The following is a 17,307-nucleotide window of genomic DNA, read 5'->3' on the forward strand; positions in this document are numbered from 1 at the left end:
ATCACAGTCAAAGCTTTGTGGACCTGAAGCAGCCTCTGTCAATGGTCCTGAACAACTCCATGACCTCCCAGTCATTATTAGACGGCAAACACATCAAACGAGGGAAGGCGCCAACCAGCTCTCATCAGGAGCATTTGGGGGTTAGGAGTCCTACTCAGGGACACTTCGACACACCCAGGGTGGGATCAAACCGGCAACCCTCCAACTGCCTTGACCTCCTGAGCTAATGTTGCCCTTTATATGCGATGCTTGATAGAAGTCCTCTTCTGAAAAAAGACCTCTTCCATTGGGTGCCTCCTCAGCTTCTTTCCCTGTCACCCGGCTGATTTAGACTCATGGCTTTACATACCACCAATCACAGTTTCTGCCAGGAGGTGACATAATGAAGCAGGAAGAACGAAAGCTCAAATTTGGAGCTGAGTGTAAAATATTTACAGCGGTGTCCACAAGTGTAGAAAAAGTACGAGTTTGAGTACTGCCCCCCAAATTGAGAGGGCCATAACCTCAACTCAAGAATAAAAGAAAATCTCAGATATATCTCTTTTACTATATTCACCCTGCAGCGAGAGGAGAGGCCTGGGGCATGGGGGGGGATAGGTCTGGGGCAGGGGGGGAGAGGTCTGGGGCAGGGGTCTGGGGCAGGGGGGGAGAGGTCTGGGGCAGGGGTCTGGGGCAGGGGGGGATAGGTCTGGGGCAGGGGGGGAGAGGTCTGGGGCAGGGCTCTGGGGCAGGGGGGGAGAGGTCTGGGGCAGGGGTCTGGGGCAGGGGGGGATAGGTCTGGGGCAGGGGGGGAGAGGAGAGGCCTGGGGCATGGGGGGGAGGTATGGGGCATGGGGGAGAGCTCTGGGGCAGGGGGGGAGAGGTCTGGGGCAGGGGTCTGGGGCAGGGGGGGAGAGGTCTGGGGCAGGGGGGGATAGGTCTGGGGCAGGGGGGGAGAGGCCTGGGGCATGGGGGGAGAGGCCTGGGGCACGGGCTGGTTTGTATGAAGACACACACCAAAAGTGTCACCGCCAGGGGGGGACACCCTCAGAGCCTGGGAAACAGGCACCAACCAGACAACATTATTAATAAATTACCTTCATAATTATTCCAGACAGTGCTGCGTCTGCTCAATTCTCCATGAGCAGACCCAAGAAGAAGAATAAAACATGGGAGACCTCTTCAAAAAATACATGAATAAATAAAAAAAATAAAATAAACAGTTATCTATTTTTCATTGTGTGGGTTTGCAGTGTACAGAGGCTGACAGGCCTCCCCCGGATCCACAAAGACAATTTTGTATGGCTGTCTGTCAAAGTGGGCGGATATGGCTTCTGATCCCAGTCCTTCTGTACAGCCACAGCGCTACAGACTGCCCAGAGAAATAAAATCTCCCTCCCTCTCTTTCTCTCTCTCTCTTTCTCTCTCCCTCTTAATCTCTCCCACCCTCTCTCTCTCTCTTTCAAATTCTAATGAGGAAGAAACATGTTTGCAGAATACAAAACATTAAGTGCTATTCATAAAACAATCAAACGTGGCCACTACCTGATTCACAATTTGTGTACAATATTGCGCCACTGATATACAATAGTGTGAAAAAGAGAAAACCAGAGCTATGTAGCATGTCACATTTAGGTCAATTTGTGAAGTAGCACACCACCTCAGAATCAAATCTTCACAAAGCTTTCCCTGCATTAGTCTGTTAACAACATTTATATTTGGAACACAACCAAAGTATTCCCTTTGTGGTATATTAGATCCTTCACTGTGTAGGTGCAGTCTGTGTAAATGCCTCTGCCTGCTGTAAATAATAAACCTGAGAGGTCCGCACTTCCTGGGATGTTGTTAGCTAAAGTCGTAATAGGAAGAGCTTTAAACCATCAACCTTTAAACCTGAATCTGTTCACCCCATTCCTCTTTCTGCACAGCGTTGCTGCCCTGCCGCTATCACTCTTTCTGCATAGCGTTGCTGCTGCTGCTATCACTCTTTCTGCATAGTGTTGTTGCTGCTGCTGCTGCTGCTATCACTCTTTCTGCATAGTGTTGTTGCTGCTGCTGCTGCTGCTATCACTCTTTCTGCATAGTGTTGCTGTCGCTGCTATCACTCTTTCTGCATTGTGTTCTTGCTGCTGCTGCTGCTGCTGCTGCTATCACTCTTTCTGCATTGTGTTGTTGCTGCTGCTGCTGCTGCTATCACTCTTTCTGCATAGTGTTGCTGATGCTATCACTCTTTCTGCATTGTGTTGTTGCTGCTGTTGCTGCTATCACTCTTTCTGCATAGTGTTGTTGCTGCTGCTGCTATCACTCTTTCTGCATAGTGTTGCTGCTGCTATCACTCTTTCTGCATAGTGTTGCTGCTGCTGCTATCACTCTTTCTGTATAGCGTTGCTGCCCTGCTGCCATCTCTCTTTTTCATTTAGCTGATTGTGCTGCTGCTCCATTAGCTGGAGTTCCTTTGCTTCCTCATGCCTCCCACCACCACCCCAGCATCCACATGCGGGCTCTGTTTCTCAGGACTTCCATGGGGGGTTTCTAACCCCTCCCTGCTGTTTCAGTAGACTTACAGGGAGTGATTAGCGACAGAGCCTTGACACCATAGTTTGCATTTACATGAATGAAACCTCAATAAATATTGCTTTATTCAACCATGAGTTGTCTGACAGAACTTAGATAATCAATCTAGCTCAAATGTAATTACAAGAAATGCATGGACTGCTGTGCCCTCAGTCATGTATTCTTGGTGTTTGCAGTGTTAATGGTTGACACACATGTTTGTTTACCATTAGTTGTAAGGATTGTTTATTAGGTTATTTTGATGTATAAAGCTATTTTAGCAATGGACGGGTCTTTCTGGTCAATCCAATCTTTTTGATAGAGCAGGTCACATCTGACATGTGGGTTTTGCTTGACACTTTCACACTAATTATCAAAGTACCTTTTTTTCTCCTTATAATGTGAAACATTAAACATCATGTTCCTCTACTGATTTCCGCATTTTGCCTACTGTTGCTCACATACCTTGATTTATTCTTTATTTATTTATTTTTTAACAAACTCAAAGGAAACATGTTCACTTTGATCTCCAACTAATTATGTCCCCCATCCAACCCAGGGTCTTTGTTCTCGCTTTCTCTGTTGATGAAATGTGAAAATGCACCAGAGACACTGTCAATGCAACATATCCTTGGTCTCAAATACACAGCAGTCGCTGGGGAAATAATCTGAAATAATATGGCAAATTATTAATTATGTAAAGATTAAGCATGCAGGAAAGAGCTCTTTTTTTTTTAACAGTTGCTAGATAAGATAATGACACTCATTCTTTGAACTATCTGGAGCAGCATGTGTTAGTTCCTGTTTATTAACAGGGATGGAGATTTTCTTGCCAATGTGCTATGATGTCTCTCAGCAAATTAGCATCATGCTTTATGGCTTTATGTGTGAGAGACTCAGGGGATCATGCACACAAAAGCAGTGACATTTCACCACTGAACGCACACACCGGATTCAGTGACAGCTCACACACACACCCACACACACACTGAACGCACACACTGGATTCAGTGACAGCTCTCACACACACACGCGAACACACACTGAAATGAAATTAATTGACTACCCTGCTGTTCCAGAATAGACAGTAGACAGGTCGGCAGGGTTCTGCGGCTCAATACTCATCCAATTTTCCAACTACCATCATTTAGTGAAAAATAACAGAAAATTCATGCTGGCATTTAGTACAAGACTTCCTGTTTGTTTTTTTCCTGCACACCATTAGTCATTTCCTCTTTTCTCTATCACAGGTCTAGAATACCCAGAAATTAATTGTGGGTACATGAGTCTCTGGTCTTAGTCTCACAAACGGAATATTCTACTATGATGAAACCTACATTGCAAGAGGCATTAAATAAAAATAAACTGCAACATTGTATTGAACTTGTATTATACAAAACATTATATTATGTAAAAAATGTATACTTATACTTACACCATTTTTCAGTTTGGTCTCAGGAGAATAAGATAAACCCTCGTAATGGCCTTCATGGAGAATTGGCTTAAATGGTTTATTTCAGGCTAATATGGGCTTAATTGCAGTGAAAGTTCAGATCAGGTGGATCATTCCAACAGCATTTGTTTCTCCAACTCTCGCTCAAATTAGCAACAAGGCAGAGCCCGACAGCTGGATTGAGGATTGAGCCTCCTTACCGGATGGTTGTTAGCGGATAACTCATAATGCTTCTTAAAGATGTCAGTATGTGTTATAGTTCATCTCCCAGAGCCCAGCCTGCTCCCATTCTGCAGAAGCTGGCAGCTTCTTCCTGTCCCACTCGCAGAGCGGCTGTGCGCTCAGCAGCCAGGTCCGCGCGTGCCAATTAAATCCGCTTGGCGGTGAGAGAAACAAGATGCTTAAAGCTCTAACTGCTTTTCTGGGGTGGGTTCACGAAAGGATTGGGGTTCCTTTGCAGTGGCGAAACAGGACGCACGGTCTGTGATGTGTTATTCACAAAGCTCTCTCTTTACCTCATCTACAATTACTAAGCTCTCTCTTTACCTCATCCACCCGCGGTGAATGATGTTCTCCTTCTCTGGATGAGCCTGCCATTCACGTGGCGTGCACCTGCTTGAGATGGATGAGCAGGAGGAAAGTTGTAACAGGTCAAAGACATGAGAGAACATATAAACAGCCGCTACAGAAGGTGTCTTGCAGCTTCAGAAAGCCAGTGTTCGGTCGTCTTGGCGAGGAACCTTGGTCTTCAACTCAACTCGCAAATTGAATCTCGTCTTGTGCTATCCAGTTGGCGAGGGCTGTGGGTAGAAGCCCCCGGGGAAGTTCCCTCGTTGTGCTACGGATGGTATGACCCAGAAGAGCCTTCTTTTATTTCCGTGAAGCTTTTCTTTCTATGAACCATAATATATTGTGTTCACACTCCTGTTGATAATCCCATCGCTCCCGAAGTCTTAATTTTTGTGTGTGATTAAATTCCACACTTCATTCCTTTCCCCAGGTGAGATTTAAAATGCATTTAATATTTAACGCGTCTTTCAGTTCTCTCTTCCTCAGTATTTGAGTGCTCTCTCTCAGTTGTTTTACATCCTATTTCTCTGGAGGACTTGGGCCTTGTTTTACGAAAGTGATTTTTGTGAAGATCGCACTTGTAGACTCGCAGACTGCAATCTATTGTCAGGAGTGTTTCAGGAAAATGCATTGCTTGGAAATTACTAATAAAAGTAGAGCAACTCCAGACCTCACACATCCAGTTCTTTCCATGCAAAGATGGCGTTTCCTTTGATTGTGGCAAGACAGGCATGCTCCAAAAAAACATTTATGTGATTGCGGCCACTGTTTATATAAGGAGTTGCATGAAAGGATTGCCACAGCATGAAATATCACGTTTATACAACCTTCTTAACTGACAACTTATCTCAAACACAAACAGGAACTGTAAGTAAATGCTACTTACTCCAAATTTAGTTGTAATTTCAACATTTTTCACATTCTGGTATTTAGGATTAAAGTGATCAGCCTCAGAATTCCTATTTTATGTTCTGAATAATTAGAACAAAGATAAAGAGTCCCTCTGTGATGCTGTAGCTACCTTGTACTATAGCTAGAGAACATTCAAAGAGCATTTTTTTTTTATCCTTCATCACAGCTTGTATGTTGTATTATAATTTTTACATATTGGTGTACAATTCATTGCCACAGCACTTTTAGGAGATCATGGCCCTTATGCAATAGTTTACTTCAAGAATACCCTCTTAAGTTACTGATTTAGCTTGTATCTTTATTTTGCTTGAGAAATGGAACCCATATCGATTGAAGAGTACATTTACTTTTAGCCCAAGGCTTAGCACCGGGCTACGCCGCTTTCCTGAATCAGATGAACCTCGCTGATTTTAGGAAATACATTGTCTCACTAATTCAGAGAAGGGTCACTTCCCCATCCAGTCAAAAGATCCAGACAGGTTAGTCTTGCTCTAATCAACAAACAAAAAACTAGAAGCAGAGATGTCATAGCTCAAAAAACAACACAGTTCAGTACTTATTTAATCTGCATTCAGCTGAATCAGATCTATTTCAGAGAGGAACTATTTAATCTTAACCACAAGCTAACACATCCACTTCTCTTCTGCTTTCACAGGCTTGCCAAATCCAGCTTCTCTCACACCATGAGGTGGGGGAATGGGGGTCACAACTCTATTCAGGTTTTCCACATCCATGTTCGAAAGGCTACAGCCTTGCCACCTTATCTGGCCAGCTGAGAAGAAAATAGTTTATTTCTGTTTGTTTTATTTATTCAGCCACGAGCACCAGGTGTTTTGATGTAAAAGGCCATGCAGAAAATCGCATGACCTGTCAAGTATGGTGGTTTATATGCAATGCACCAAACAGCTCTGGAAAACTTATGAGGGAAATTCTGTTACTATTTGGTTACAGATGTAGGATGCTAGAGCTGGGTCATGGTTAAATCTTCCAGCAGGGCAATGACCACAAAAATCCACAAAATCTTTAAAATCCACAACAATAGTTATTTTAGGATAATGATAGTGTTTAGCTCAGTGCCGTCTCCTATTATAAACCAATGGGGTGAGTCCACACGTGACGTCCACTGATTGATCAGAATAGATTATGGCAGAATGGTCTCCCATTTATGGGTTCTCCCATGGAATCAAACATTATAGGATACGACTATTGTTATATTGTAAAAAAATACTAAAAGCAGGTGTGCCAAAAATCGTATAAATGAATAAATTATGTAATGCTATTGATATGATATGATGAGCAGAGAGCACAAGTGAGCTTAGTAAGGGACTATTAGGCCAAGGATAACCTCACATGCACTCTCCCACTTGTCGAGGATGACTCATCTGACTACATACATTTTTTTTCACATCTCTGTAGGCCAGTGCCTATGGTATTTGTGCAACTGAACGGTCAAATGTGCCCCCGTCTTTGTAATGAGGGGTTTATACACTAGAGCCTTACTATAACATCACTCTCTATGTAGTTGTTCACAGAATGTTATTGGTGACACAGTCCAGTCATGTCGTGCATTGTGTTTTTCTGACTAATGTTTTTTGACACACTAATGCATGAGCATTGTGGTGAGTGAATGAGCACTTTTGACCACAATTTCAGATCCTGTTTACTGATATACTGCCATCTGTGCCCCGATAATCAAAGTCACTTAGATATTTTCCATCACCCATATTTCTTCAAACATACCTTCTTTGGTGGTGGCCACGCAAGTTAAATTTTGGCTTCATCAGCCTAAAGCACATTGTTCCAAAAGGCTTCAGGCTTCTCAATGTTTTCTTTTTCAGACTTCAGATGCTTGATACTTCGTTGTGTTTGCAGGAAAGGCTTCTGCGGATCAGCAGTTTCTGCAATACTGAAACCATCCAGTCTGGCCCCCATTCACCAATGGGGCTAGAATTTCTGAACAACAATTTAACCACATGACCAAACAGTATGGAGATGTATTTGTTGATATGATTCACTAAATAAATACATAAATGCAAATTCCCTTTGTAAACTGGAAATAATTAAATAATTAAAAATAATTTGGTGTCATCCGCTGGTCAGCTTGCTGACTTCCCCCCCTAGAGCATACATTGTTAGCCCCCAACTTTTGGCACCCATGCCTGTGGGGGAGAACTAGAGTGTCTTCCTGGGCCCCCTGGGGAGCCCCCCTTCTCTCACATTCCTACAGGGTTAGAGCACAGGAATACTGGAGATGGCATAAAGATGTTTCATGATAATCCCAGGTCAGAATATAGTAATGTTTGGTGTTATTCTGATTGGTTCAGTGCGACTGGTGCAATGGTCTAGTTTTCGTAACAGTAGCCGAGGGGAAACTGAGGAAAACCTGTCCCTGTAGAAGCCATTTGCTATTTGGAAATGTACTAATGTAGTCAAATACAATCAAATATCAGAGAAAGCAAGGATCCCAAAATGAAAACGACAAACAACCAAAATGTTTTTTTATTAAAAGCATAACTATGCCAATGATATAAAACAATAATTTTGTAGCTGAAAAAACTAATTAGACACACTTTTGGATAACTGCCATTTTGTTGTCTTGCACATCGTTTTTTTTAACTTGGCTACTGATTATGGACTGTACTTTTTGACATATCTATGTGTTTGTGTGCGCATCTGTCTGTCTGTGTGTTTGTGTGTGCGTCTGTCTGTCTGTGTGTTTGGGGAGGATGTTATAGTTACCACAGTGCGCATGCCCCATTTTGCTGTGCATTGGTAATAATAACTACAGTATATCCTGTTTAACCATCACTGTGCTATTCTGACTGTTCTCCAAACATCCACGGCTTGTGATAATCCCCACCTATGTAAGTTTTATTGTTTCATTGTATTTAGTCAAAGTTATAATTATTAATTAATTGTATCTAGTTAATAAATCTGTTCCTAAAGTAGTATTGTTTAAACAGAAGGTGAACTGCCATCTTCAACCTCTTAAATGTGTGGCACATTCATTTTTTCTAAGTGATATTAGTGGAGTATTGGGCCTCTCGTTTTTAGAATGAGAAACTATTATGCATTTGGTCTGCTGGACACTTGTTGTTAAAAAGACATTGCCATTACCATATTTCTTGTAATATGTGGATTTCCATAATGCAGAGAGGTCCCCCCACGCTTGTTTTACCACCCACATGTTACAAAATATGGAACTGTTGTCGCTACAGCAATGGCATCTTAAAATATGTTATACAACTAGAACTGTGAGTTAACACTTTCAAACAGTATATCCTGTTACCATAGTGATTGAAATTTGCACCCAGAAAAAATAAACCAATGCAAAACAATGCCGGTGAATCTTAAGGGGTTAAAGTGCGGACATTAAACAATATTTTTATACATTTTGCAGTCACCTTATATAAATTACAGCAGTTTTAAAACACAGTCCCATCATTTCAGGGTGTCATAATATCTGGGACAAATGTGTTTCTGATTAGTCAGGTGTGTTCAGTTGTGTACTTAATACAGGCATAACAGATTCTACCATACCTAATCTTGATTTTAGGCTTGTGATTGTCTTTTGAATCTTTTTTTGACCTTTGTCAATATGAGGATCAGAGTTGTGGCAACGAACGGCAAGGAAACGCTTATGAAAGGCTGCGTGGTCTCAGTAGCTGAACCGAACGCCAGTGCTAGCTTGTGATCTTACGTTTAACATTAAAACTATATTTTCACTCAGAATTTTACAATAAAGTATGCAGATTATGAAAGCCAAGATATTGTTCTACAAAATTAAGATGAAAGCCTAAAACTGTCATGGTTTTCAATGTCTACTGCTGGAAATTTACCGCTCCAGGAGAGATGTAATCATGGCCAATTGCCGTCAGCTGCTTGGAGAACTATTTAAGTCTCTTCCTGGCACTGCTCTGGGCTTTGGTGTTTAACTTTGACACATAGACAGAGCCAGCATACATACATACTGTGGCGAGCCGCTGGTTGAGAGAGAGAGAGAGAGAGAGAGAGAGAATTGGTGCAAAACAATGATTTTATTTGTTCTACACATGCCTTCAGGGCACTGCCCAGCTATTCAGCCCAGCCAGGTGCTTTTCTTTTCAAAAAAAATCTAAATCAAAAAAGGAAAAATCCAAAAACCCAAAAACAAAAGAAAAACGTAAAAAATGTCAGCGGCCAAAAAATCAGTTTGTCCTTCCTTCGTCCGCCTAGTCGTCCGCCTGGGAGGCTCCGTTCTGGGTGCAGAGAGGGAGAGATTAGCGGGGTTAGGGGGATGGTGATTTCCTCACGTGAGTCCTCGCTTTTGGAGGTTTCGTCCGCAGAGTTTCGTTTCGTGCCACTGGCTCTCTCGTGGCCCGTCCAGGCTCTTTCCGCTTCTCTTGCGGCGTGTTTAGCTTGAGGTTCCGTAGTAGGGTTTACTCACTCGGGCTCCGGGTAACCCTCCTCCGTCATGAGCCCCGCTTGGCGTTTGTTTTCTCCTTTTAAATGTTGCCGCTCCCTTCCCCGAACTCGGCGCAGCTGTGCCTGTTCAAGGAGGAAGAGGTTAGTAGTTTCCCGTCACATCCCGCACGCGCCTCGCCTCGGGGCCGCTGTCCTTGCTGCTGATACTCCTCCCGGCCTCTCTCCAAGGTGCCGCTCTTAGATATGTCAGGGGAAAATATTCAGAGTTAATTATTTTCCCCAGCGCTTGGCGCCGGCGCACTGGCTGTTCGAACCCAGTGGTGTACCGATCGCAGGTCGGGCCACCACAATACATACATACATACATACATACAGACATACGTACATGCAGACAGACAGACAGACAGACAGTTTTTAGGACTGAATTTCTTTTAATCTCGAGAAGCATTCAGTAAGAAATGAGAAATAAAGAAGTTTAGGGACCTAGTTTGTTTTTCTTTTGTTTCCATTTTTGTTTCTGGGTTCCACTTCTGTTTTGTAGAGCAAGTGGCAGAGTTTGGCACATAAAGTTAGCCCGTTCGAGACTGCCGATAAAAAAATTCTGTTTTTTTCGAGCTACCAAAGACTTGCCTTTGCGGGTAGAGTCCCAGAAGCTCGCTCCCCGATATATTAAGATCACACACCGGATCAACACGGTCACGGTTCGTCTTCAGCTACCACGCACCATGAGAGTGCACCCTACCTTCCATGTGTCCCGACTCAAGCCAGTGCTCACCAGTGTTTTGACACCACCACCGCCCCCACGGATCGTGGGCGGCCAGCCAGCATACACCTTGCGCCGCATTCTGGCCAGTCGTCAAGTCGGCAGGGGGGTTCAGTACCTCGTCGACTGGGAGGGCTGTGGACCAGAGGAGCACTGTTGGGTTCCATCCAGGAACATTCTAGATCCGGAGCTCATCAACAATTTCCATAGACAGGGTGTGGAATGCGGGTGTAATCATGGCCAATTGCAGTCAGCTGCTTGGAGACCTATTTAAGTCTCTTCCTGGCACTGCTCTGGGCTTTGGTGTTTGACTTTGACACATACACAGAGCCGGTATAGAGGTACTAAGGTAGACAGACAGACAGACAGACAGACAGACAGATTTTAAGACTGAATTGCTTTTAATCTCTAGAAGCATTCAGTAAGAAATTATAAATTATAAATAGTAATAGAGAAGGTTAGGGACCTAGTTTGTTTTCTTTTTGTTTCAATTTTTGTTTCTGGGTTTCACTTCTGTTTGTGGCAGAGTTTGGCGAATAAAATTAGCCCGTTCGAGACTGCCGATAAAAAATTCTCGTATTTCTGTTTTTCTGTTGGCGGATCGCCGGGGAGTTTTGTTCCCTTTTTACGTTCTTTCCTCACCTATTTTAGAGGTTATCCAACTTATCCCTTCCCGGTCGCTCTTGGTCTCCCACCCCTGCTCCTTCACAAAAACAGCCAAAAACATTTTTTACATGAACATTGATTTATCTGAAATTGGTGACCGTGACGTCCGAGTGACGATGATAGAATGGGTCACATATGACTTTGGTGGCTCAGGTGACCCCAGAGGGATGTTGGGGGTAGATGCTCTAGGGTATGCATGGCTCAGACCCCTCCCCTTCCCTCTTCTGCCACTGGTTCTGGTCAAAGTGAAGGTGTTGTGGGCCTGGATGTCCTGGATGGCTGAACTGGTAGGATGCTGAGGGGATCCCCCTGGCCTCTCCCAGCCATAGAGGCACCCGAACCCGGGGTTATTCAGACTGCGTGTTTGACCCCTGGACGAGGGTATCCATTGTTCTTCGCCCAGTACTAATGACAACTCTGCATGTAGCCAGGGTCCCCTCTTGGGTGCTCTATGCAGGTCCCTGCAGGTTCTGTTGTTGATGCCAATCCGGGGGCGGAGACCTGGGTTTGAGGTGCTTCTTAAGCGGGAACGCAGGCTACATACGTCAAGTTCGGCCCATTAAAGGATTAGTGGAGCATGGCTCTTGTAATTTGGTGCGAAGGGAACCCTCTGGGCGTAATGACGCTGGTTCCTGTCAAGTTAACTCTAAGAAGCCCATTTAATGCACGCCGACCTGGGCTCGCAACTATCATGGCAGTGTTTTGCATGTATTGTGTTGGCTAGACCCTGAGCCTCTGAGTTCTCCTCCGAACTGAGATTTCAGCAATAATGCTAATCCCGGGAGCATATATTGAGTAATGGTGGAGCAGGTACGAGTCGAGTGTAATCACTCCCGAGGTTAGCGTATGTTTCAAACCCAAATTTCTAAATTATATCTTAAATGGAGTCAGATAATGAAGGTAGATGTATTGACCCTACTGTGGAGATTCTTGGTCAGCCCAGACCAGTAAAGAGCGGAAGGCAGAGTGGTACTACTGTCTTTGTAACATGGTTTATTCATTAGCTGATCTAGACTCTCCGCATAGCGGTCATTACTATTAAACCCTACTAATATTATTCCAGCAACACCAGAAGGACAAACACGCAAAACCCCCTTCGGCCCTCGCTAAATTCCGTCAATGGGTTAGCGTGGGGTTTTCCAATGAAATCAATACAATGCAAGAGTATGTGTATTTTTACTTTTTTTGCACTTTTGCAACGTTAGGTCTTGATTCAATCAAGCTTCTGTCCCTCTTTCTACTACAATCTTTTTGCCCTTTTCTTTTCAACTTTTCAGATGATACATGATAGATTCTGCAAACAGAGTAACTACCATGTTTAATTACTACCATCATTAATTAATTCATTCATTCCTTACCCTAACCCATTTATCCTGAACAGGGTCGCAGGGGGGCTGGATCCTATCCCAGCATACATTGGGTGAAAGGCAAGAATACACCCTGGACAGGTCGCCAGTCCATCGCAGGGCACACACACCATTCACTCACACACTCGTGCCCACTGGCAATTTAGACTCTCCAATCAGCCTAACCTGCATATCTTTGGACTGTGGGAGGAAACCGGAGTACCCGGAGGAAACCCTGTGGATTCAAACCCAGGACCTCCTTGCTGTGAGGCGGCAGTGCTACCCACTGCACTATCCCTGCTGCCCCATGTTATCAAAATACTTATAATTCCATTAGAAGTGTATAATGGAATTTTCCAGACAAAAATGTCTTTCCACCATAACACACATGTAAATATCAAGCAGAGCAAAATCGTATTTTGTGAAATCACAACAAACACTGTACTATGAAATAAATAAATCAATAAATATGCATTGGGTGTTCATATTCTTAACATCTCCCCGACCTCTTCCTTCACCAGATGATCGATGGATTTCACAAACCCAAACCTAAGTTCATCCAATGGCTTCAGGATGGGGAGAGTTGGCAACATGTGCAACATCGACTTCAGCCAGGATGTTATATTCATCCCAGTGCTGTATGGCATCTTCTTCACTCTTGGAGTCCCCCTGAACCTGCTGGCTCTGTTTGGTCTTCACCGCCTGATTAAGTCCAACAATGTCCTCCCGGTGTATTTGATCAACCTGCTTATCTCCAATCTCCTCCAGCTGCTGATGCTTCCTCTGTGGATAGATTACTACAGGAGGGGGCACAGCTGGCTCTATGGTCCCACAGCCTGCCGCGGGATGCATTTTATCTTCTACGTCACCATCTATGCCAGCATAATGTTCATGTGCGCCATCGCAGTGGAGCGGCACTTTGCCATCGCGCGGCCGATGAAGTTCCAGGCCATGCGTAGCCTTAAGTACACCCGCTGGGTGGCACTGGGCATTTGGATGGTGGTGGCCTTGCCCCCTTCCATTGCCCTGAAATCCTTGTTCACTACCTCTCAGAACTCCACCCTCTGCATTGAGAAGTACCCATCTGAGGAGGGGTTCATAACGTACCGTCTGGTCACCCTGGTCCTCTCCTTCTTCCTCCCCCTTAGTTTCATCGTCATCCTCCACAGGAAGACCCTGCAGGCTCTGAAAGGGGTGGTCTCTCTAGCCCAACGGGAAAAGAGGCAAATCCGTGGCCTGCTGGCCCTGCTGGTCATGGTATTTGTGGTGGTGCTGGGGCCCTACCACCTTGTTGGTTGTGTGAAGTATGTGGGACTACTGTTCCACTCCATGCCATGCCAATGGGAAAAGGCCGTGTTCCTGCCTTACCAGGTTGGTAGAGTGCTGCTTAGCATCAACAGCCTCCTGGATCCCGTATTTTACATTTTCCTCCGTGGCGACTTCAGAGAGGCTGTCTGCAGGTATCTGCCCTGTCTGAGGAGAGTTCGGTGGTTCACAAGCCAGGAAAGGTCCTCAGAACAGAGGGAGCGACCCACAAACTCCACGCAAGACTCTGATCTGTGAAAAACAAGTGTTCACGGAGTTGTACATTGTTCAGTCCTTTTTACTTGCATGGTTTTTAAAGAGCAATCTCATCTGGAGAGCTGGGTACAGGTTTTTGTATTGGTAAAGCACTTTTTATGTTGATTTGTGTTTTGGTGCTGATTCTACACATTAAGGTCTTAATTGAAGACCATGGTTAGTTAATTAGTTTAATAGCACTGGGATAAAACCAAAACGTGCACATTACATTACATTACGTGGCATTTAGCAGACGCTCTTATCCAGAGCGACGTACAACAAAGTGCAAATCAAGTGCACCCACACTGGCCCTTTTTACATAAGATTACACACAGTATGTGAGATATCTGTATGCTAAAACCTATAATGGTAGAAATCACTGAACTGGAATTTCATTGTGTTTTACAAGATTCAGTCATTTTAAATGTAGTTCCTGATTATGAAATCTATTCTTTCAACATTTCTGACAGATCTTCAATTCATAGCTCACAGTTTTGTTTTGAAAAGAATCTCCTCAAATCTCCAGAAACTATGGCAGGTCAAGAGTGACAATCCCCTCTCCGTAACATAGACATGTACGTGGGCGTGTCTGAAACAATATTTTTTATATTTTATATATTTAATTCCCTATCCTTTTTTTGAGTAGTTTGAGGCATTGCTTACATTGCTGTATGCCTGACAGCCCCACACACATTTTGTGTGAATACACACACACACACATGCAGACATGCAGGTGCACACACACACACACACACACACACACACTTTGGCTGTTTGAATTCTTGTGAGGAAATGGTGTGAAATTTAGCACAACACATTACAACATATACTGTTTAACCATTACTGTGATAGCAACACTGAGACTGTTCTCCAAACATACAAGGCTTGCGATAATTACCTCCTGTGTAAGTGTTATTCTTTTATTGTTTTATTGAATTTAGTCAAGGTTATGATGTTAAGATTGAGTGTTAATTGAATCTATTTGATCTATTTACCACTAAGTTCATGGATTAAGAATCTATCTGTAGAGGGAGTAATATTGTTTCTACAGAAAGTGACCTGCTATCTTCAAACTCTTAAATTCATGCTGCATTAATTTTTTTGCAAGTAACTCAAATGTAAAATAAAGTGGTACAAAAGAACCCTTGAAGATTTGAAAATATGCTCATTATGCTGCAAAAGGTGCTGAATAGATCATTGTGTTTCTGCATATATAGAGTGAGGTGCATCTGTCTTGGGACAAATATTATATTTTTTCTTGATTTGGCTCTGTACTCCACAATTTTAAATTTGTGATCAAAAAATTAACTTGCGGTTAAAGTGCATAATCTCATATTTAATTCTAGAATGTAAACATTTTGGTTTCACCATGTAGAAATGAGAACACTTTTTACACACTGCCCCGCCCTGTATTTCAGGGAACCATAATGACTTCACATGAGCTTTTAATGAGTCATTTGTGTTGAATTGCTTTCTTATTGCAGGTATAAGAGTGCTTTGGTATCTAGACTAAATTCCAGGATTTTGATTGTCCTTGGAGTCAGTTATTGGCATTTGTCAGCACAGGACCAGAGTTGTGCTCATAAAAGTCATTGTGCTAAAAAATAAGGAAGTCATTTTGAGGGTGGGAAATAAAAATAACACTGAGAGACAGAGGCCAAACCTTAGGCTTACCAAAATCAACAGTTTGGAACATCAGTAAAAGGATTACATCTACAGTTGATGACTGGAGAATTCTTATCATCATGAATGAAAACCCCAAAATACCTGTCCAACAGATCATAAACACTCTTTTTGAGGCAGGTGTGGACATGTCAGTGAGTCTTGTCTGCAGAAGGCTTCATGAACAGAACTGCAGAAGCTACACTGCAAGATGCAAACCTGTAGTTTGCCGAAAAAACAGGATGGCAGGACAGAACAGGATGTGTAGGTAAAAAAGCCTGCAGAGTTCTGGAAAATGTCTTGTGGACCAATGAGAGCAAGATTCACTTGTATCAGAGTGATGCCAAGAGCATTGTGTGGAAGCTAAAATGAACTGCCCAAGATCCAAAGCACCCCCCCTCCTGCCCCATCTGTGTAACATGGTGGCCGAGGTCTTATGGGTTGCACACGTATCCACAGAAACTGGCACACTTTGCTTCATTGCTGATGGAACAGCTGAGAGCAGAATCCAAATTATTAAGTTCAACCAAACACCTCCAAACTCATTGGTAGGCACTTCATCCTACAGCAAGACAAAGAACCCACACATACACCAGTTCTCTTTGTAATGCTGTTCCTAACATTCTGGTAAGCCTATTGTTTGCCCATATTTTTAGATCTTATTTCTAAGTCTCATAATGGCTTCCTAGACTTGGCACAAGCCTAGTCCGCGTATTGACAATGGCCAATAACCTATACACAGTATCAACTTAGATACCCTACAGGCAAGTTGCTGTCTGCCACAGCAACTTGCCTGTAGAGTTCATAAGCAATTAGTCTCTTCCCTTTTCTGTTAACCTTTTTAGATGATACATCTCAATTTTTCTTCAAGCAGAGCAAAATCATATTTTGTGAAACTACAACAAATGTCATACAATAAAAGTAATTTATTGATCAATTGATTAGTTAGCATTGGAATCTTATCTCCCCCACCCATTTGTCAACAGATAACAGATGAATTTGACCCCAAACCCAAGCTCCTCCAATGGCTTCAGCATGGGGGGAGTTGGCAACATGTGCAACATCGACTTCAGCCAGGATGTTATATTCATCCCAGTGCTGTACGGCATCTTCTTCACTCTTGGAGTCCCCCTGAACCTGCTGGCTCTGTTTGGTCTTCACCACCTGATTAAGTCCAACAATGTCCTCCCGGTGTATTTGATCAACCTGCTTATCTCCGACCTCCTCCAGCTGCTGATGCTTCCTCTGTGGATAGATTACTACAGGAGGGGGCACAGCTGGCTCTACGGTCCCACAGCCCATCTGAGGAGGGGTACATAACGTACCGTCTGGTCACCCTGGTCCTCCCCTTCTTCCTCCCCCTTAGTTTCATCATCATCCTCCACAGGAAGACCATGCAGGCTCTGAAAGGGGTGGTCTCTCTAGCCCAACAGGAAAAG

The 17,307-nt window shown here is 43.6% G+C and overlaps 1 protein-coding gene across 4 annotated transcripts; it reads left to right on the forward strand.

Moving 5' to 3' along the window:
- Positions 1 to 8,288: 8,288 nt before the first annotated feature.
- On the forward strand, positions 8,289 to 17,051 carry LOC133118045 (G-protein coupled receptor 4-like). 4 transcript variants are annotated; one of them, XM_061227686.1, is made up of 4 exons: positions 8,289 to 8,331; positions 13,168 to 15,111; positions 15,985 to 16,416; positions 16,855 to 17,051. In XM_061227686.1, the coding sequence occupies exon 2, from the start codon at positions 13,175 to 13,177 to the stop codon at positions 14,207 to 14,209; it is 1,035 nt and encodes a 344-aa protein (XP_061083670.1). In that variant the 5' UTR covers positions 8,289 to 8,331; positions 13,168 to 13,174; the 3' UTR covers positions 14,210 to 15,111; positions 15,985 to 16,416; positions 16,855 to 17,051. The 4 variants fall into 4 exon arrangements, with proteins under 4 accessions (XP_061083670.1, XP_061083669.1, XP_061083671.1 ...); XM_061227685.1 differs by having other exon boundaries at positions 16,010 to 16,416; XM_061227687.1 differs by having other exon boundaries at positions 16,010 to 16,136.
- The last annotated feature ends 256 nt before the right edge of the window (positions 17,052 to 17,307 follow it).

The sequence above is a fragment of the Conger conger genome, chromosome 18, assembly GCF_963514075.1.
Source record: "Conger conger chromosome 18, fConCon1.1, whole genome shotgun sequence".
NCBI lineage: Eukaryota > Metazoa > Chordata > Actinopteri > Anguilliformes > Congridae > Conger > Conger conger.